The 21,631-nt window shown below is 33.3% G+C and overlaps 2 protein-coding genes across 4 annotated transcripts; both read right to left on the reverse strand.

Annotated features, from left to right (window-relative positions):
• Positions 1-393: 393 nt before the first annotated feature.
• Positions 394-10,994, reverse strand: LOC105123605 (probable ATP-dependent DNA helicase CHR12). The gene is given in 12 exon segments (XM_011023271.1): positions 394-1,556; positions 2,190-2,792; positions 3,295-3,448; positions 3,526-3,733; positions 4,377-4,592; positions 4,707-4,972; positions 7,058-7,450; positions 7,949-8,098; positions 8,515-8,703; positions 9,159-9,223; positions 9,557-9,746; positions 10,546-10,994. Coding segments are annotated over 12 exon segments (3,393 nt in total). The 5' UTR covers positions 10,768-10,994; the 3' UTR covers positions 394-819.
• Positions 10,995-16,453: 5,459 nt separating this feature from the next.
• LOC105123606 (putative methyltransferase C9orf114) lies at positions 16,454-21,379 on the reverse strand. Of its 3 annotated transcripts, none has more exons than XM_011023274.1 (12): positions 21,026-21,379; positions 20,898-20,945; positions 20,607-20,786; positions 20,429-20,495; positions 20,170-20,234; positions 19,313-19,391; positions 18,834-18,952; positions 18,627-18,706; positions 17,617-17,686; positions 17,165-17,242; positions 16,990-17,082; positions 16,454-16,475 (listed from the first exon to the last, which is right to left on the reverse strand). In XM_011023274.1, the coding sequence occupies exons 1-11, from the start codon at positions 21,287-21,289 to the stop codon at positions 17,011-17,013; spliced, it is 1,122 nt and encodes a 373-aa protein (XP_011021576.1). In that variant the 5' UTR covers positions 21,290-21,379; the 3' UTR covers positions 16,454-16,475; positions 16,990-17,010. The 3 variants fall into 3 exon arrangements, with proteins under 3 accessions (XP_011021576.1, XP_011021575.1, XP_011021574.1); XM_011023273.1 differs by having other exon boundaries at positions 16,454-16,471; positions 16,986-17,082; XM_011023272.1 differs by lacking the exon at positions 16,454-16,475 and having other exon boundaries at positions 16,676-17,082.
• Between the last annotated feature and the right edge of the window lie 252 nt (positions 21,380-21,631).

Genomic DNA, 21,631 nt, shown 5'->3' on the forward strand with positions numbered 1-21,631 from the left:
TCGATCAAAATTCCAAGACTCAGAACAGTGATGAATGTAGAAAAGGCGCATCCTGGCTCTTCAGAGGAGTCTTTCGCTTTAGCCTCTCGAGGTTTGACTGTTGAAATAAAAGACACCGTTAAGATTTGGAAAGCAAACTTGAATTTTTTCCTCGCCTTTTTCCTTATCTTTCCTTATTGAATTTTTACCATTTTTAGTTGCTGTATTTTGGCTGGATCATCTCATTTTGCTGCTTTGTCTCAAAAGGGAAAAGAACTACTCGTTACAGGATCATCATTCTCAGGTAGTGTGTTCATAAGAAAACATCATCTTCCCTCAATCCAACGATGAACTCCAGATGTCTTCCTCGCCTAAATCCTTATTCCCACATGAAAAATAATCTTGAAAGCCATAAATAATAATAAATGTGCACTTCATAAATTAGGGAATCTCACATTATTGCCAATATTTTACAAGTGCCAGCGAATATAAGAGTGGTGATAGCCATGCAGACATCTAGGTTCACCTTTCACCATGCGATCTTAAGCCCTCACCTTTTGTATGCCGTTGAAATGTGATGATAATAAGAGGTGCAATTAAATTGGGAAAATGATGCATTGACTGCTGATGTTACAAATGCTGGAATCAATGGAGGAGGAGAAGCAAGCATGGGGGCAAGTAGTGGAAAAAAAACCATTTAAGGAGGCGACTTCGTAGGACAACAATGGCAGCCCCAAAAAAATCCTGGCGCAATGCAGCAGCAATCAGAAAAGCAGAGGCCTTAGGGATGCTTTCGGCTCATCCCATCACTAAACTGTGACGACATTTTGCTCAATTACATCAAGCCCAACCATTTCCTTTTCCGTTGGAATTCTGCCCTCTAGAGTTTGATGATGAACTTGGAATGACATAACTGGATCTCTTCTTCTTATAGGTATTCCAAGTAAATATATGCTTGTTCAAACCACTTTCTACACCACCTTGTTCAGATTTTTCTGAAACCTGATAATCTGGTTTTTGGGAGACTGCCTCGTCAGACTTGGGTCTTTTGGGGGCTGAAGCGTAGGTATCTTCACTTGTGCCCTCACTTGCCACAGGCGTGTATTCATTCCTCATTTCCATAACCTTTTTGTCTGTTCTTGCACTATTGCTGGCAGAATCATTGGCTTCAGAGGGAGTATGTTCTTGTTTCTTCCCTTTACTTGACAATTTGGACATGTCTTCTCCATTTTCGACAGCCTTAATCCATTGTAAATCACTTAATGTGTCACTGTATATTACCTCCTTTCTTCTCCGCTTTCCCAAGACATCAGTACTATTCTGCTCAAAACCTTTGGCCTTATCTTCCTTGTTATTAGGTGCTTGATATGCCCATTCTGGTACCTCATGCTCTTCCATGAGACGAGATCTGTAATCCTCCTTTTTTCTTCTATCCTTGTCCATATCCTCAAAAATCCGAAACTCTTCTTGAGAACGGGCTGCGAGGCGGTTGATCTCTCTCTCACTTGGGACATCTGTTCCGAGTGAGCTAGTTCCTCTATGCATAATCTCCTCTAACATATCTTTTCTGTCCTGAGCTGCACTAGCAAAGACATGGCACATTAATGCATTGTTCAATTCATCCAAAAGGAAGAAAAAAAGCCTGGCAGAGATTGAGTCCAGCTCATTATGATTCCAATCATCAAAATTTACGAGAAGATTTCAGTTGAAAAGCAAAAGACGCAAGTGACTAATTCCATAAATGATGGAGAACATGATGTTGAGATGGGAGGATGAGTAGACCACAGGTTCCTATGAGACGGTTCTTATCTGAAATCATGACTGTAAAACAGCTGGAGAATATAGAACCAAGTCAGCCAACATCATGTCCAGACCAGTGCGCTCACTGCAGTCCTGGTTATTTGCTCAATTATTAATTATAATTAGTGGTTTCAAGAATGTGCACACGTATTTGATGCTACAACTTTTTCTAGATCAAATCAATGATGGCATACCTATCAAAATAACATCACTATACTGAAGCATGTATGATCCACAGTTGTCGGAGCAAAAATTATGAAAATTATCCAGCAGACTGAAGCAATAACACCTTGCCAATAAGAGAGTAAATGCATGCCCCTGGTTGGAGCAATAGCAAACAAAAGAAACATTTCCTTCTTTACTAAATGGATACTTTCTAGCTAAATGCATGGACTTCGAGTAGGATATACCTGTGGACGTTGTATTAAAAAGTCCAGCCTGGATAACCTTGGCATCAATGCCCTTCTTCTGTTTTGCACGCTCCAAGATTACCTCTTCAACCGATCCAACACTAACCAGAACAAAAACTCTGACTTCCTTCTTTTGTCCAATACGATGGGCACGATCCTCTGCCTGCTGATCCATTTGGGGGTTCCAGTCACTATCAAAAATTATTACAGTATCTGCTGTTTGTAAATTCAAACCGAGACCTCCAGCACGAGTGCTCAAAAGGAACATGAAGTAAGGAGAGTCTGGAGCATTAAATTTCTTTAGTAATGTTCCTCTTTCCTCAGTTTTAGTTGAGCCATCAAGTCTAAGATACTTGTAATCATGAAGTTGCAAATAAATTTCAAGAATGTCCATAAGACGAGTCATTTGTGAAAAAAGCAGGACTCTATGATCAGTTGCATGAAGTTTTGGGAGTAAGCGGTCAAGTAGTTCAAACTTCCCTGATGCTCTCATGATTTCGTCCTTCCTCCAGATGTTATAATCTCCAACAAAAAGGTATGGGTGGTTGCAACACTTCCTGAGCTGCATTGTCAGATTCTGTAGACTCTTAGATTTTCCAGATCCTGTAAATTGATGCTTTCTCATTAAGTTCCAAGTTTTAACACTTTATGTGAGTACTTTCACAAGATGGATAAACACCACCAAGATACACAATGATGAGGTCACACACAAGTGAAAAAACACACATAAATCAGATGAGGAAAATGAGCAGGCACAGCAGGCAGATATATAGAGGAAAAACATGACTTCAAGTTCTCTGTAGAAAGTGGAAGATGATAATCAAGCTATTTCACAGAAAAAAATCAAAGTGGTAGCTAATTAGCATTTCAAATGAGTTCTGGAGCTTCTGTGAGGGTAAAGGAAAGGAAAGGAAAGGAAAGGAAAGGGGTGGGAACGACCCAAAAAAACTAGCAGCTTTTCCTTCCAAAGGCAGTAAACATAGATCCCAGGAAATGCCAAACAATCATAGCATATAATGACAAAAAATTCAAAATTGCACCCACAAACAAAGACTGTTAAGAACTCAGGAACATGAAGAAACTTCAGGTAGCAGAAGCGACAAACCAGTATGCAGCCCAACTCTGCCCATCTCTGTAACTTGCTGGTAATAAACTTTTTGCCATGCTGACAAATCACATTTTAGTAAAACCTGAGTTTTCCCAGGAAGGTATTTCTCCACCTCATTTTTTTTCCTCCTCAATATGAATGGCCTTATAACCTGAGAATCATGGAAATGAATCAGGATAAAGGCCCAAGAAGACTGCGAAACAAATTTGAAATTTCAAGGGCACCTACATTATGCAAACGCCGAATAATCAATAGTTGTTCTTCATCAGTGAGAGAAACTTCACCCCGATCAGCGAAGGGAGCATTAAACCACTCTTCAAATTTATCCTCAGAATTAAAAATTTGCGGGAGGAGAGAATTAAGCAAGGACGAGAGCTACCGCAAGCTGTTCTGTATTGGAGTCCCAGTCAATAGAAGTCTGCGCTTCATCTGATAGCTGCATGCAAGTTAAAATTCCATTAGAAAAGCCTTCACCATGTCTTATGAAATGATGTCCAAGTATTATTGGATTCCAATAAAACTGAGGACATAAGAAATCTTTACAACTTTTCAACGGAAAAGAGCAACCACCTCAAAACACATTGCAAAGTACATTGCCAGTGCCCAGATAATCACAATTTGAATCTTATTAAGTAAAAAAGATGATAGGAAAAATAATTTTCAATTGTTTCATAAAAAAGAATCAGTGTAGCAACAAAAAAGGAATAATTCAAATAAGTATCCTGATGCTGCCCGCAAATCCAGGCATCAACTGGACAGATCCAGTATGCTCATACAGTCAGCGGGCAAAAGTTAATTAAGTTCCTAGCACTTTCTCTGGAAAGTACATTTTTTAATCCAAAAACAATTTGCTATCCAAAAACTACTAAGATCCAAACCTGGCCAACCATCATGCTGCTACTAAGATTTTACAATGACATGAACAAATGCCATGCAAACAATGGATGCATGTAGCAAAGAAATGAACATAGAAAGAGATTTGGCTTAACAAGTAAAAGATCTAAACATAGAGCTCATGAGGACGAACATAAACTTCAAAGAAAAAAATGAGGCAGGTTAGTACACATGTAGCACCATACCCTCCAATAGTCTTTGCCAGAGCACACTCATGATTCTTTAGTCGATGACCTTCATCAACAATCATGTACTGCCATTGAATTTTTTTCAAAAATGCTTTATCTCTCATGATTAGATCGTAATGCGTGATCAACACCTGAAGATTCCCCTCTCTTGATAACTGTTCCCTTATTGCCTTTCTCTCCTCTAGACATCCATCATAAAGAAAAGCTTTAATTCTGGATGAAGAATAAGAAAATACATTAGAAATTTCGAAGCAAGCACCACGAGCATGCTTACTCACACAAATGCACCCTGAGAAAGAAACACAGTAAATAAGTCTTTTTGCATACTCAGCCTCTGAAATCCATGTTGAGAATTCATTGATCCAATTTGGTAGCACAGCCTTTGGAGCAACTATTAGGTGTGGCCCACACACACCTTTTTTCTCCTTGAGATATGCTATCAATGAAATTGTTTGTATTGTCTTCCCCAACCCCATTTCATCAGCTAAAATTCCATTTAAATTGTTGTTGAATAAAGACAGCATCCATTGAAGCCCTTCTAACTGGTATGATCTTAATTGTCCACCTTTAAGCATGTATGGCTGCTCAGTTACCTGCATTACAATGTACAAACAGTTAGATTCTCTGATTAACAGCAGCATGAACAGCAAAAGTTGCTTGGAATTTACAATCACCACTCCATGCCTTAAAATGTTTGCATGATCTAAACAGCACCAAGGATCAAAGCTCAATATAAGCCACGTATATGAAGATGCTGCGATGGGAAGATATACTGCCTATTCTGAACTTGTATCATATTTTGGCAGTTCAAGGATTTTTCTTACTATAAAGCCCAAAAAGAGTTCAACCAAGGTGGCACTTAACATGGTCTCGTATGATGAATCCTTACTAGTTTCAGGTTAAATTATTTAGTAATTTGGAGTCCTAATCTATAAATGATGGGCAGGCAGAAACATAATATTTGCTGCTTCGGACAAAAAAGGTGTAACTGGCAGCTTCCTTAAGTCTACAATCTTATAGGAACTCTGAGTGTCAATGTTTTTTTTCTTTGATTCCGTGATGACTACCAGCTTTGTTAGAATGTTACAATTAAAATTTCTGAATTCTAGAAACACAAAGAATCTAAGAAAATAAATACCAACAATAGTGGAATACTAAAACTAGGTTTATTGGGATTAAAAAAAACACTTTTTTCATCTTCATCTCTTCTAATCTCCATGAAGACAAAACATAGCTGCAAAAACTTGAAAATACCAGGAATGTCTATATTAAAAGAGCCAACAGGTGGAACTAGCAGGTTGGAGTGGTACTGACTACTGAGCAACATGGTTCAAATTCTGCTCATGGAAGAGACAGAACAGATGATTAGGGGGGGAGGGGTTACCTCCCATTGTATAGTCCAGGGTATGATGGATCCTCTAATGAACAGGAAAAAAATGTTAAAAAAATGCAGGTCTTCATTTGAGCAGATAATTTTTGCTTTCCAGTTTTCCAGAAAAGTGGAAAGCAGAAATCTATTTTCAAACAAAAAGTTACACCTCTAACCAATAAGCACATTTTGCAGCAGTTTAATCTTTGTTTTTTTGCAAAGTTTAAATACTTTCCACAAGTAAACACACCCAAAGTGTTTTGGTTTGCAACTAGAAGCAAACTTGACTGGTGTGATATCATTCCTCTTGCTACTCTTGTTTTGAAAGCTTCGTTGTCTCTTCCTCCTCTCTCTCTCCAAATTCTGATGCTACACTTACCCAACTATTGGTCATAGCACAAAAGCAACCTCCAAATTCCTCCTTTCCTTCTCTAATCACCTCCAAACCCATCCCATCATTATTCTAGCATAAATGATGTCTTCACATATTTTTCCAACACTTTATACATTAAACAACCTCTTAAAACAAACCCCAAAACTCATTACTATTTAGATGCTGGCAGATAAAGACTTCATCAATCTCTTCCAACCAACCTTTAGTCATCAGACATCATTTCTGCAACCGACAATAATTTGCACTGCCTCATCAAATTACAACTCCTAAATCTCCAGTTTAACAGCCATAAACTATTGCAAAATGTAGGAGAGAAAATTCCCATAGCCTGTCCACATCCAAAGCATAGGACCCTCACAATTTGCATTTCCTCAAACTAGGCAACAGTTAGCCTTTGATGCTGAAATCAGCTGATTAGCTGTGCTTTCATAAATCAACCATGTTATCTATAAACCAAAAGAAATATCAGAATGAAGCAATCCATGCAAGGAAACTCAACTGTCAATCCATCTCAAATAAATGGGAAAAGCAATCCTGAGGACCAAACCCACTTAAGCATGATCTTGAAAATGTTTATCAGCACACAATCTTTTGCACAAGACAGCCACTTATAAGACCCAATTCCATGTGTTTGGACTCAAAAGCTACGACAGGTTGCCAAACACTCAAGCTTAAGGGAACTGCTATAAGGGACCAGTAAACAGCTTAATCCTTAAGCATTCACTTGCAAGCATCAATTAACTCTCATCTAGTCATTCTTACAAGAGTATGGCAATCTAAATGACACACCAACTAGCTTACTCATTGCGGAGACACGCAAAATGATTGGAATTTAAACAATGGAAACCAAACAAAAGATCCACATAGAACAACCCAGAGGTAAAATGACGCAGAGAATAAAGATTCAATATTTACCTTCTCCTGAATCGAATGAATGGCTGAGTTGTATTGTCGTTGGCCTTCAAGCAAATCACCAGTATCATCATTAAGATTAGAATCAATGATGACATCTGCTTCAGGATATGTATCCAGTTCACTTTCATTCCTTGAAGCATCCAACTCCGGAGAATCAGCTTCTGAGTCTCTTAAAGGTTCAATGCCATCTGAATGTTTGGAATCTTTTTGGCGCTTGACCGCAGCTCCCAAGTTAGCAAGTAGTTTATTTGTTTCTTCAAGAAGCATTGTAAGTCGTTCATTCTTGCTCTCCTTTACTAACCTCATATATGCTTCTTGATCATCAGCCTTCAGGGCTTGGAGCCTCAGTTTCTCTGCCCGTGTAGCACGCTGCCTTTGCCTTCCATGCCATGCCTGTGAAAATACAATAACATGATTTGCTTTCATCTATCATATGCTATTATAAGAACAGTAATAAACAGTCAACCTAATAAATTAACAACAGATCTCATCTTCTGGAATTACAGAAAAATATTGAAAGTTACATTAACTAGTTTCTTTCTAAGATTCTGTAATTAGTCACAAGACACAGATCCATCACAGAACTCAATTTAGCTTTATATGAACATTCTAATGGCAAAGAAGACTTAATTTCATATTACTATCACATAAGAATGCTTTGAAGATTGCCATCTAAACTTTTCCTTTGGATATGATATCCAATCCCCTCTCCCTTACTAATATTATGTACTTCTGATTCATTCAACTCCTCCTTGGCTATCCCTTCAGTTAAACATATAAATTCCGTGTACAAAAGGTTCAGAAATCCCCCATCCATGCAAATGTCTGCGCTTCTCAGTTTCATATTAGCAGGAATGAAGTAAGTGGAGAGATAGAAAGACAATAGAATACCTGGACCCCATCATTCCTTTGCTTTCTCCTTTTATGAGTAGCCTGAATTTGCAATTGGAACTCTCTGACAGCGTTAAGTATTTCTGCAAAAAATTTTCTTTTTCTAGTCTCCACATGGTTCCTTTCTTCCTTTTCTAACCTTGACAGCCTCTGCATTGAAGATTTTCACCAAGTGAGAGCATACAACAGAAAACAATATATTTAACAGCAAACAAATTTTATTTTCTTAGTTATCATATTGCATTGTAAATCTTATTATTCAAAGCTCAAATTTTTTTCATCTCAACTTACTATGTTTCTTCTGAGGAAAAAATTATCTTTCAACAGAGATGACTTCTATTTCAGTTGACATCATATTCCAATGATTGACAGCTAAGATTGATACATAGCACCAGTATAGCAGTTCAGGACCCCAGTCAACACTATCAAGTTTTAGATTGCCACCTTAGTTAATCAGACAATAGGATATTCTAGCAGATATTATATACAAATGCCCAGATTCCAAAATCCCCCATTTGTAAGTGAGATGGTTTCACAGAGAGAAAATGAACATTAGAAGAAAGAACCTCAGCATCTCGTTTCTTTCGGAATTGATCGTCAGCTTCCATGGCAAAAGCATCCCCTATACCGTATAGAGGACGAGGCAGCCGCATCATACCCCAATCAAAAAGTTGCTTGTCAGGAAACATACAATTCAAACGAAGCCAGTACTCTGAACTCGCTTCAGATTGAACTTTGCTTTGCAATTCTGCTAGCTGCCAGAAAAAAAATTCATCCCTCAATTTCCAAATAAACAGTGAACAGAGCCCCTTTATCACCATGGATCCAAAAGCCCCTTTAGCAACATGTCTAACAAAAAATGTAAGATACTAAAATGAAACCAGTCAACCACAATTAATCTAATTTAATTAAATCTGGCTTCTCTTCACAGGTCTCCAAAATCCTTAAGGAAATCAATCCTGAAAGATAAGCAATTAAGCTTTTCCTATTTCTGAAGGGGAAAAGCAGATTATTATATTTCTGGATATTCATTTGTTTCACCACTCAAGCAGACAGGTTTCTTGGAGAAGCATCAATCACAGTATTAGAAGAACCAAATGTTACCTGCATCCAATTCAGATTCCAACTTGTACTCTATCAAGTATAAGTACAAAAGGCAAGCACGAACTTGACAAAACTTTTCAGAGCACTTTTAACGAATTGAACTTACCTTAAGTCCATGAAGTTCAAGTAAACATTTCATTTGCAGGTCTTCACCTCTGGTTGAAGGCAGATCTGATCCAACACATAAAAACTCATCAATAAATACTTTCCAAGGATTGTCTACAAGGACAAATCAACGAATAGAGAAAGGACACCGTTACTATTATTAACAAGTTACCAAGATAACTGCCAACCAAAAAAAAAAAAAAAATCATTAAGCCCCAATATCAGCAGGCATAGCAGCCCAGCTCTGTGAACAAGGTATCTTAATCAAGTACCAACAATATGCTAAATCACGAGGACAAGCAAGAAAACTGAATTAGAATTACCTTGTGAAGCATTTCATGAGCAAGACAAAATAATGTGAAATCCTGAATGTGAAGATTATGTACAAGAAATAGCAACCTTTGAGTTCATTCAAGCGATGCAGGATAAGGCTTTGATATCGATTTTCCCTCAATTCTGCCAGAGAAAAACCCGACATGCAATTCAGCCTTTGCTTTGATAGTGCATCCTCAAATCCAGTCATCAAATCAGTTCTGATGGAAATCCCAGGGTTACCCTGCTGTGTTATGTTAAATCCATATTCCAGAAGCTAGATCAGAAATGACAAATGAAAACATGAATTACAGACTTCAATTGCAATATCAACTTCAAACAGCTAGAGCAGTTAACAGGCAAATCTCCATTGGAAAGAAACACTGTACAGTTTGGGAAAATAAAAAGTTGACGTCTTGTTTCTCAATGTAAGAGATTATAAAACTCTAGAATAAAAGGCCTATCAGAAGATCAGAAAAGAAAACCAAAACTCGTCCACATGTGAGTCTTTAAACAAGGTAACACACCAGTGAGACCATTGTAGAAAAGAAAAGGGAAGCCACAGGACTTTTCAACAATAAATGTGTATATCTTTGATAAATACTGTCAACTTTGATAGTCCATTACAAAGACACCAAACATACATATCTAGTCCAAAGATTAAAAATGAAAAAACAAAATCCTAGCTGGCAAACACAAAGAAACCTAACCCTAACAATTCTCTACCCTGCATAGCTTAATTGACACAATCAAAATATTGGGGTTGAAAAGGAATGCAATATCAGTTAAATAATCCATAATATTTCAATACATAACAAGAAGCAATTTCACACATGCAGAGAAGAAAACACAAAATTGAGATGACACCAAAACCCCTAACCTCGAAATTCTCCTTTACACCACAAAATCCTAAAATAAATAAAAAAATAAATTCCCCTTCAAAAACCCCAAATTTCCAAACTTGTAACATTAATCCCCAACAGAGTATCCAAGTTGCCCCAAAAAACACCCAAATTCACAAAATTAAACAAGCCCCGAAACCCCCGAAACCAAAAGGGCATCTCGAGAAAACATACCAATTGGCTTCTCTCTTGGGCCCCACCGTCAAAATCAACATTACCGACATCTGCATAGATTGAAGAGACGGTGTTGAAGAGATCAAGAGGGAGGGGGAGATTACGAGAGACAAAATTGAGGGCGGAGATCAGAGACTTGGTCTTCTGAACACGGTCTTCTAGTGAGGAGGAGGAGGCGGCTAGAGAGTCTTGTTGATGGTGGTGCTCAAGCTGAGCAACCATGGCGATTGGCGGGAAGGATTTTAACGGTCTCTTGTTTTTATTTTAAACCGTTTTTGTTTTGAAGTATCGCTGCTGTGCTTGCGTTTAAAGAGGGGACACAAACACCCGCTTTAAGCTAACTCACTCTATAACTTTGTAAAGACTACTACTTTCCTGTCTTCGGCGTTTTCTCTCGCTCTTTACTCTCTCTCTTTCTTTCTTTTTTCTTTTTCTTTTTTTTTGGAGAGAGAATGGGGGAGCGACATACGTTTTGGGTTTGCTACTTATATTTCCCTTCTTTGTGTGTTTCTCACCAAACACACCTCTATTTCTGTTACATTACCATCATGCCCTTGTTAGCCTATCTGCTACCGTATCCGGCTAATAGCCTGCCCAAGTCTTTGAAAGGCCCTGCTGATAGCCTGCTTTCACTTTTAAAACTGGTAATCTTATTCATAAACCTTTAGCTAACTCAGTAAAGGATAAATTATAAAATTAATAAAGTAAAATTAAAAAAAATATAAAATATAATTTTAAAAAACTAAAATTAATTAAAAAAATTAAATGTAATTTAATTTTTAAAACTTGTAATTTGATAAATCTTAAATTAGGGTTCAAATAAAAAATTTAATTATTAACTAAACTAATTCTCGTGGATGAAATCATATAAAAATATTAATAAAAAACTTGCAAAGCCAAACAGAAAAGTGGATGAAATCATATAAAAATATTAATAAAAAACTTGCAAAGCCAAACAGAAAAAAAAATAAAGGTTTTGAAAAGAAAACTCAAGGATGAAATTTAAAAAAAAATGATCCTTAACAAAATAAATAGTAATTAAAAAATAAAAATCAAATTTAAAATATTATAAAATCATAGGAGGGTGAAAATTAAAAAAACTTTATAATTTGATATATTATTTCCACAATAAAAAATAACAAGGTTAAAATTGAAAAAAAAAATATAAGAGGGTTAATCCAATAAAAGACAAACCACAAAAAAACAATAAAATAAAACCACACATATATAACCACACATATATAAATAGGAAATCATCAACTTAAAAGGAAAAAAAAATCAAGTAAACTCGGGTGAATCTTCTAAATCTAGTATAATTTTTAAAATTCACAACTTGTGAAATTATGGATTTAAGTTTAATTAGAAAGCTTAATTTTTAACTAATTTAATTTTAAATGAAAAAAAAACAAAAAAAAAACTTGCATATGTAAAACAAGATTGCAACATAAAAAATAGAGAGAAAATTTGAGAGAGAAAAACCCAAAAAGAATGGAATTTAGAAAAAGAAAATAGAAATCACATCAAACAAAATAAATATCAATTAAAAAAAAGAACAAAATTTTAAATATTAAAAAATTAACACGGGGTAAATTAAAAAGGTATTTTTACTTTGATGAATTATTTATGTGTTGAAAAATAATAAGGGTAAAACTAAAAAACATTTGTAATTTGATAAGTTATTTATAAATTAAAAAATAATTTAGATGAGATTAAAAAATATTTGTAATTTTATAATTTATTTTAAAATAAAATCAGCACTAAACAAAAGGATAAAAATTGAGTGTGGAGAAAAAATAAATTGGAAAAGGTTGGTTTGAAACCTTACATGCACATTGTAAAAATAAAGGAGAAGAAAAAAATGATTGTTTATGTTAAATCAAAAGCCTTTCTGTGCACTGCATCATCATATAAAGAGTATCAATATTTTCAAAACATAATTTTGAAAGATGGTGTTTAATGGTCCGATAACCTTACATGCATTGTTTAAATAATGCAAGGTTATCCATAATTATATTCGTCAATAATTTTTTTTAAATAATATTTAATACATTACAATTAAAATGATATTCTTGAACAATCTTTAAATATATAACTAACAAATATAAAATGACCTAAAAACTCTCATGAAAAAAGTTATTTTGTATTTGTTTTTATGAAACATCAAAGTAATTACATTTGAAAAAAATAAAAGGATTAAGACACCTCTGAATGAAATACATTAGATTTTTTTATTATTTTAAAGCGAAAATATTAATTTTTATGAGAAAAAAAGAGAAATAATAGATCTAACACGGTACAAAATGTTAAAAACAATCCTGTAATGGTGAAAAGTAACTCTAGCCTCGGTACCTAATTCAGCGTGGTTTTATAATAAAATAAGGTCATGATTACGCAGAAAAAAAAAATGTTTTTAAAAGAAAACTCAAGGATGAAATTTTTTTAAAAAATGATCCTTAACAAAATAAATAGCAATTAAAAAATAAAAATCAAATTTAAAATATTATAAAATCATAGGAGGGTGAAAATTGAAAAAAAATTATAATTTGATATATTATTTCCACAATAAAAAATAACAAGGATAAAATTGAAAACAATATACCGGGGGCTAATCCAATAAAAAACAAACCATAAAAAAACAATAAAATAAAATCACACATATATAAATAGGAAATCGTCAACTTAAAAGGAAAAAAAAATCAAGTAAATTTGGGTGAATCTTCTAAATCTAGTATAATTTTTAAAACTCACAACTTGTGAAATTATGGATTTAAGTTTAATTAGAAAGCTTTATTTTTAACTAATTTAATTTTAAATGATAAAATTAATAAAAAAAATATTAATAAGAAAAACTTGCATATGCAAAACAAGATAGCAACATAAAAAATAGAGAGAAAATTTGAGAGAGAAAAACCCAAAAAGAATGGAATTTAGAAAAAAAATAAAAATTATATCAAACAAAATAAATATCAATTAAAAAAGAGAACAAAAGTTTAAATACTAAGAAAATAACACGGGGTAGATTAAAAGATTAAAAAATATTTTTACTTTGATGAATTATTTATGTATTGAAAAATAGTAAGGGTAAAACTAAAAAATATTTGTAATTTGATAAGTTATTTATAAATTAAAAAAAAAATTAGATGAGATTGAAAAATATTTGTAATTTTATAATTTATTTTAAAATAAAATGAGCACTAAACATGAGTGTGGAGAAAAAATAAATTGGAAAAGGTTGGTTTGAAACCTTACACGGACATTGTAAAAATAAAGGAGAAGAAAAAAATGATTGTTTATGTTAAATCAAAAGCCTTTCTGTGCACTAGCATCAATATTTTCAAAACATAATTTTGAAAGATGGTGTTTAATGGTTTGATAACCTTACGTGCACTGTTTAAATAATGCAAGGTTATCCATAACTATATTCGTCAATAATTTTTTTTAAATAATATTTAATACATTACAATTAAAATAATATTCTTCAATAATCTTTAAATATATAACAAACAAATATAAAATGACCTAAAAACTCTCATGAAAAAAATTATTTTGTATTTGTTTTTATGAAACATCAAAGTAATTACATTTTGAAAAAAATAAAAGGATTAAGACACCTCTGAATGAAATACATTAGATTTTTTTTTTATTTTAAAGCGAAAATATTAATTTTTATGAGAAAAAAAAGAGAAATAATAGATTTCTACGGTAAGTAATATTACAAGTCTCACTGGGCAATGATTTATCGAGGTTTTATAATAAAATAAGGTCATGATTACATTTCTACGGTAAATAATATTACAAGTCTCATTGGGCAATGATTTATCGAGGAGAATTGGCGTTTTTTTTTTAATTTTCTAGATAAAATCCTAACACGATCATAAAATCAAAATTTTTAAAAAATATTATAACAATATTTCAATATTCTATACATGGTTGGAAGGAAAGATAAAAAAACTAACCAATATGATAAAATCATGTAAAACATATATTAAAATTTCAGAAAATTAAAATTTTATTTTAATAGAATATTCACAAGTTATTATTTTTTTTTTTTTTACAGGAGGCACGTAATATTTGGAAAAAAAATCAGCATTCCCATAAAAACATGCAATAGTCCTTGCGAATCATGACTACATTGAACGATAATTGAAAAGGAACAGAAAAATTTGCTTTTAGTTTTTAGTTTTTTTGTTTTTGTTTTTAGTTTTAAAACTCATTTTCACACTTAATCACAGTTATAGACTGTGAGAATTGATCCTGTTAAGGAATTAGTTCCTAGTTATAGGTTTATTTGAGTCAACCTTGATTTAAAAAAAAAATTAAAATTTTAATATTTAATATAAAGAAATTAAAAATTAATTTATGTAAATATAAGTTATATATGTTATGGATAATAAAATTTAAAATATTATTTTAAAAGATTTTATATCCCGCATTAAAAAAATATTATATTATTTTTTAATTTGAAGTATTTAAATAAAAAAAATTATTCTATGTTAAAAAAATATAATTTTTTTTCCTGTGAATATAAAATATATATACTAAAGAGTTTTAAATTTCATGATAAAAAAATAAAATATTTTTCTGATATTTATACAATGAACTTTGAAAATAATTAATAACTAACTAAAAAATTGCAAAAAAAAGAGCTTTTTAGTTAGAAAAAAATACATTTAAAAAAAAAAAAGGGTTTCAACCAATTTTTGCTGGATTACTGGGTCAACTAAATTTTAACAAGTTTTTACTCATTCTGGCCTTTTGACTTATCCTAAACAGTCCAACTACTATATTAACAGGGTTATTCCTTTTAGCACATTGGAGTTTAATAACTATGCACTTAATAAACATCATTAACACCCTAATCATCTAGTCTAAAACACTTCTAAATTAATAAAAAAAATACAAAATCAAGCTAAAAAAATAAAAAAAATTTCTCTTCACCCTAATCTATATTTTCAAGTAAGAGAAGGGTCTAAAGCTACATAAATTATACATATATTTTTTAATGAATAGAACTTGTTAATATCAAAACTAATTGTTTGTCATTGGAATGTTGCCAACTAATGAATTTCTTTTTTATCTATCATTTTCCAATGAATTTATTTTTTACTCCCCAAACTCTAGGAATAGAAAATAAATAAAATAAATATTTAAACTGGAATTGAAATTTTAGAAACTATAGGGATCATAGAAAAACAAAAAGAAAAATAGATGGTTCAAAAATAACCTTTTCATTTGATCTGAGATCCGTCATGCGGTTTTCAATTTAATCCTCTTTCCTTAAATTTTTTATCTCCACGAAAAATTATGAAAAATATTCATAAATCTCACACCTTTACAGGAGAAGATTACGAATGTTCCTAATAATTTTTCAATGGTATGTTTTTTTGTCAATATATAGTGAAATACTTCCAAAGGTTACTTGGGACAGGTGTCAATATTCTTAAAACTCCACTGTATATTGGATATGTTACATGCTTAGTTTGATGGGATCGTTTGGAGTAAAATCCAAAACGACATCTGGACCGAATACTTTGTTAGGCTGATGATAATTAAGTTTAATTTCTACACTATTACCACTTCGAGTCTAATAAAAGAAGCTATGAGAAATAAATATATTTTATAAAATGACTTGAATTAAAATATTTATTCGGTTAAAAAATAACTTGCAGGGCTACGAATTATTGATACCTTTGTATTAATATGTTTTTTAAATTAATATTGATATTTAAATTAGTTTACATGTATCTTAATTAATTTTATAAATATTAAAATTAATAATTATATAAGCTTTAGTAATCGATGTTATATCAATATTTATATTGCTGCTAAATAGTTTTGGATTTTGCCAAAATACTCATATCGTCTCCTTATTATAATAATGAGATTTGACGCAGATAAAATAATTATTCTTCACTTGTCCAAGAAATATTTCCTACTTAATTAACAATAAATAAAAATAACTTAAGATAAATCTCTTATAATAACGAGAAAGATTTGACGCAGGCCAAAATAAGTAAAAATCTACATAATGAAAATGAGAAGCACGATCCAAGTACAACTGGACGGTGGCAATTAAAATGAAAATGAGAAGCCGATCCAAGTAAAACTGGACGGTAGGAAGTCAGGTGGGTGGTAGAATTGCTAGTCAACACTAGCCAATGCTTGAAAGAAATCTCATCAAAGCATAGCATGTAATAAATCAGTTGTAATTCATGTTACTGGTTGAAATTAAGAATACTGGCATTGAAGGATTGAACAACTATCACCAGAATTTTTCGGACAAGATACTAGAAAGAAATTACAAATTTTTGCAACCATACAGCTTAAACTAGAGTAAGGAAATGATAACTCTTGAATCTTCCACATTGTAAGCAACCAATTCCAGGATCTTCAAAATTTGTTTTTAGAAGACTCAGAAGGGTCAAGAGCAGAATGGCCATTATACCTGGCTGACTTCTGGTAACTTCAATGTTGAACTCTTTGCATTGCTCGGCTGATTGGTTCTTGGAAATACTGAAGTGATATGAAAATTGCTTCCTGTTAAGAAGATACATATTTTATTTAGATCACATGTTTCGTATATGGGTACATAGACGACAGGCCAATCAAAGAGTACCACCTCAGTTCGAATAGTCCGACTTCCTTGATGGGGACACGTGTTCAAGTATGAATCAAATACTTCACGAACATTTTTACACTGAAAGAATAAGAACCACCAAAACCAGTATTCAGTACACAATTCTCACAAAAATGTTGAATCAACCATTGGTTAGCGATGACCAGCTTAAGCATATGCCATCAAACAGATTTGAATCGAGTATAAGGAGCATGAATGTATGAGAAGAAGTGAGGTGCTTTTTTCCCAGATAAATTTTTATTCCTTGAAAACCATATACCAAGGAAGAAGAGGTGAATAACATGTCCCTGAAAGAAAATCAACACCCCCCCCTCCCGCCCCAACGCCCACCCAAAAAAAAAAGGAAAAAATGAAATAAAATCAAAAGGAAAAGGAAAAAGAAGAAGGAAAAAAATGATTAGCTAATGGCAATGGATGTTCCAATGAAGCGATACTTTTAAGTTACTGTCTTCTTCAATACTCTCTTCCAATCCAGCAAGCCCACCAAAAGCAATCAACAGATGCCTAAAATATGGAACATACAATGAAATTATCAATGAATCACATTTGAATAAAATGCATAAGCACTCCTACTTTATACCAGCATATGACAGAACTAAAAAGAATATGCCTAATGGAGATCACAATCCTCCAAACGCAGTGCATGCCTATCACTTGCCAAAATAAATATTTTGGTGGCATCTCAAAGCGAATCCTTATTTAATCATTTTATTAAAAAGCGAAGTGCCTTAAATTGACTCACAGTCAAGATAGAGGAATACACATTCAACATCACATATCCTAACAGTAGTGAAGTTTTGCTCTGAAAACAATTAAACAGGATAATTTCGAAGAACTTCTTGGAACATTTTTATGTTTATGCAACCCTCATATGCACTGCATAGCTTGTGCTCAAGTTCTCTTAATGTATAAATAAATCCCCAAAAAAAGGAAAGAAATGGCAGGTTGATCGCGCTTGAAAAACTTCTCAACAGGACATGTGAAGGTGTGCCCATCAGTACTTAATGATTGCCTCGCATATGCTAAGTTATCTGAAAACTTAATGAAGCAGCAATGCATTACAAAAATCACAATTCAGCCTCTCAAGCAGTAAAAACAAAGTCATCATACAATTCTGAGTGCTGAGCATTAAACATGTCAACGCATCAGCAGTAAACTTGTCCAATCATTCTACAAGAAAAAAAATCACTGCAACCATATCTCTTATTCTTTACTATTCAGCCTTCCCTATTTGATAACAGTAAATCCTCTAGGCAGCAAAGGTATCGTGTTGGCACATTTTCTAATTTATATGGGAGCATTTTTATTATTAGGAGAAAGGTAAAGGCTCTTCAAAAGCATCAATTAAACGAACTGCAAAGGGAACAGAAATCTCCTCCAGTCACCAAGAAGCAACTAACCAGAGAAAGTTACACCAAGGATCTAATGTAGAACAAGAGCATACCTGAATGATGGTAAAGAAAGCTCTGATGAATTAATAATGAGACCATGCTCTGAGGTACCAATCAAAAGATCATAGCCACCCTGTGATTGACATCATAGAAGTTGATAAAAGCCTTCAATTAATGATAGGCAAAAAACTATTGTGCAGGTATACCAAGGTACACAGAAAAAAGCTAAAAAAAAAGCTAAAAAATTAAAGAATCAATACCCTGTATGGACAATCCTTAAATACTGAGCTGATATTAGAAGCATATCGCACTCTATACCCCCAATACATTCCTGCTTCCTCCCTTGGCCTCGATAATGAGACAACCTGGCGTGGTGAATCTAGATAAATGCAATATAAAATTCACAATTGTACCAAAGTTAAAATAAACAGCAAACTAGTGCTTAATATAGGTTAATGATAAAACATGGAATTGTTATAAGGACCAAAAACCAAAAAAAAGATAAAAAAGGATAGGTTTCTGAATCAAAGGGGTTTTAACATGGAAATAAAGAAAAGGATCTGTATCTACTGCAGCTAAATTTATCTTTGATGCTCAAAGCATCAGTTCAATGAATTGAAAATCCGAAATAAGTTTTCTACCTTTATCTTCAGAAAAATCCCCAAACAACGATGGGAAACAGCTCAGCAAAAGTTCAGAACTTTATAGCAAGGGGAAAAGGTGACAGAAATTCGTTTACCATCGTCCAAATTGCGGTTGGTTCCCATAGCCACAGTTACTCTTATTCCAGGTTCAAGCGCTTGATTTACAACAACATTCTGCATGATTTAGTTCAAATCCATAAGACATAAACTTACCGGAGATCACTTGCCTATCTAGACTTGAAAGGGAAAGCATTAAAATCAGCACGAAAAAAGATTAATAAATTAACCATGGACACTAAAATGAATTGAGCAAGGCATTGAAAAGAAAGAAAGAAAAGGAATCGTGCTTTCAGATAAAATTGAGCTTTGACATGACACAACATAAAACTAGGACTACGAAATAAAATCTAAATGAAGAAAATGGAAAAAGCACACCCAGAAACATAATAAGGTAACATCAGGCATTGAAAATGCTATAAATATAAATAGAAAAGGAGGATTTATAAAGTAGACTCTCATCACTCACATTAGTTCTTAGCAACTGCAGTCAGCATATGTAGTGATGAAGGATTGACTTTGTAGTGTTTACATCCTCTTTGCACAAAATTAAGTTCCATCATCAAATTAAATCAAAGCAAGAGTGTCAAAGAGTGGTGGAACATCTAAACTTCAATTTGATGGTGATCAAAAACTTTCTTGTCAGGATAAAAGAGTGGTGGAGCATCTAAACTTCTATCTGATTGTGATCACATATTTTCTTATCAAGATTAAATTGACTTGAGTATAATTGAAAGAAGACCGTCGCCAAGAAAAAACACAACTCTGACTATGTGAATGATAGACAGCTGATAGCATGCATGATTTGTGGGTCCTCAAAAAAAAATTCAACCAAAAGGAACAAAAAACGGTGAAAGCCACAGATTAGCCTGCAGAAACTTCGATAGAGCATTACCTTACTTAAACCCACATCAACTAGTGTTTCCCCAGAGTTTGAAACTTTTTCATTTAGCGTGACACCTACAATGTTATTGTAAGACACGTCAAAAGTTGGCGCTAAACAGAGAGTACGAATATAAACAGTGCACAGATGAAGTTAATCTAAAAAAAAAAAAAAAGATCACCGGAGATCAAACACAAATACAAAAAGAAGGGGAAAGAAGTATCAAGTGGATATCCTTGGAAACAATAAGAGGAAAATGGGGAAAGCTTACCTTCCCTAAACGGAGCCCATTCATGTTTGCGCAGATGGTGTGGAGCATCAAGCGGGGGCAACATTCCCTAGCAAACACAAGAACAATAGTACAAACAACATTAGTTGAACAAGCAACAAAGGAAAAACACTTGACGCGAAACAAAAAGGATTCAATAATGAATTGATCCCTCACACACCACAAATCTTAAGTTGTTATGCTTTGGAAAGAGAGCTCTTCTTAAATACTGCGGAGTCTCTAAATACCGCAAGATCCTTATGAAAAAAGCCCCACCACTCTCATTCTCATCGGAATTGTTGTCTGTCGTAACAGTAGGATCCTCTTTCTCAGAACTACTCTTATTATCAAACACCACCACCTGTTTATATAACATAACCATTGTTTAGTTTCCTCAACAAAGAATCAATAATGAGTATGCATTATTTATTAATAAACAGACGGTTAAGCCAGTGAAAATCAATATAGAAACCTCGTCGATTCGAAATATAGTCGCGGCACGAGCAATTTGACCAGCCAACTGAAAACGAAAACAGAAAATTAAAGACAATTGAATATAGAAGAAAAAATAGAAATGCTAAAATAGAGAGGGTAAAGTACTCGAGTGGCGAGTTCGAGAGACTGAGCATTGTTGATGATGGAACCAGAAACGGCTATGCTGACTGTAGGTCTTTCCTTTGCTTCTTTATCCCTCTCATCTCTTGCTTTGTTTCTCCTCCTCTTCTTCTTCTTTTTGTGAGAATCGCCATTAGTGAGCTCGAGCTCGTTTTCTGCTTTGTCGTTTTCAATTCTCTCTGCTTCAGTTTTGGCTTCCGCTCTCTGCCGCCTCTTCCCCATTTTGCTTCGTTGGGGTTTATACTTCATACAGAGTAGAGCGGAGACAGGGCGCGCGTTTGGTAAGAGTTTATTAGAGGTTGGGGCAGTTTGTACTTTGCTTGTGGTGTGTACCGAGCTAATGTTTGCTTTCAAGTTGCATTGTGATTTTGAAAAAATATGGTGAGCTGAATATATATATTTGATAAAAATTATAATTAAAATTTATGAATAATAAAAAAAATATATAAAATGATTAGTTGAAATTCATTTAAAATAATATAAAATTTATTTTATAAAATTTATTTTTTAAACTTAATTTTTTAGTGGGCCTGTAATATAAAATATAATTTTACTTGTTATCAAATATTGTACTATATTTGTTGCACTGCA

The sequence above is a fragment of the Populus euphratica genome, unplaced genomic scaffold (genome assembly GCF_000495115.2).
Source record: "Populus euphratica unplaced genomic scaffold, PopEup_1.0 scaffold9.1, whole genome shotgun sequence".
Classification (NCBI taxonomy): Eukaryota; Viridiplantae; Streptophyta; class Magnoliopsida; order Malpighiales; family Salicaceae; genus Populus; species Populus euphratica.

What these genes read in the sequence shown, in the direction of transcription:
- LOC105123606 (XM_011023274.1), bottom strand. Translation starts at nt 21,289, where the DNA reads ATGAAGTATAAACCCCAACGAAGCAAAATGGGGAAGAGGCGGCAGAGA. An exon ending in CTATATTTCGAATCGACGAG is followed by an intron (nt 20,787 to 20,897) that starts GTTTCTATATTG and finishes TTATATAAACAG; the next exon opens with GTGGTGGTGTTTGATAATAA. An exon ending in CTTTCTTTACCATCATTCAG is followed by an intron (nt 17,687 to 18,626) that starts GTATGCTCTTGT and finishes TCCATATTTTAG; the next exon opens with GCATCTGTTGATTGCTTTTG.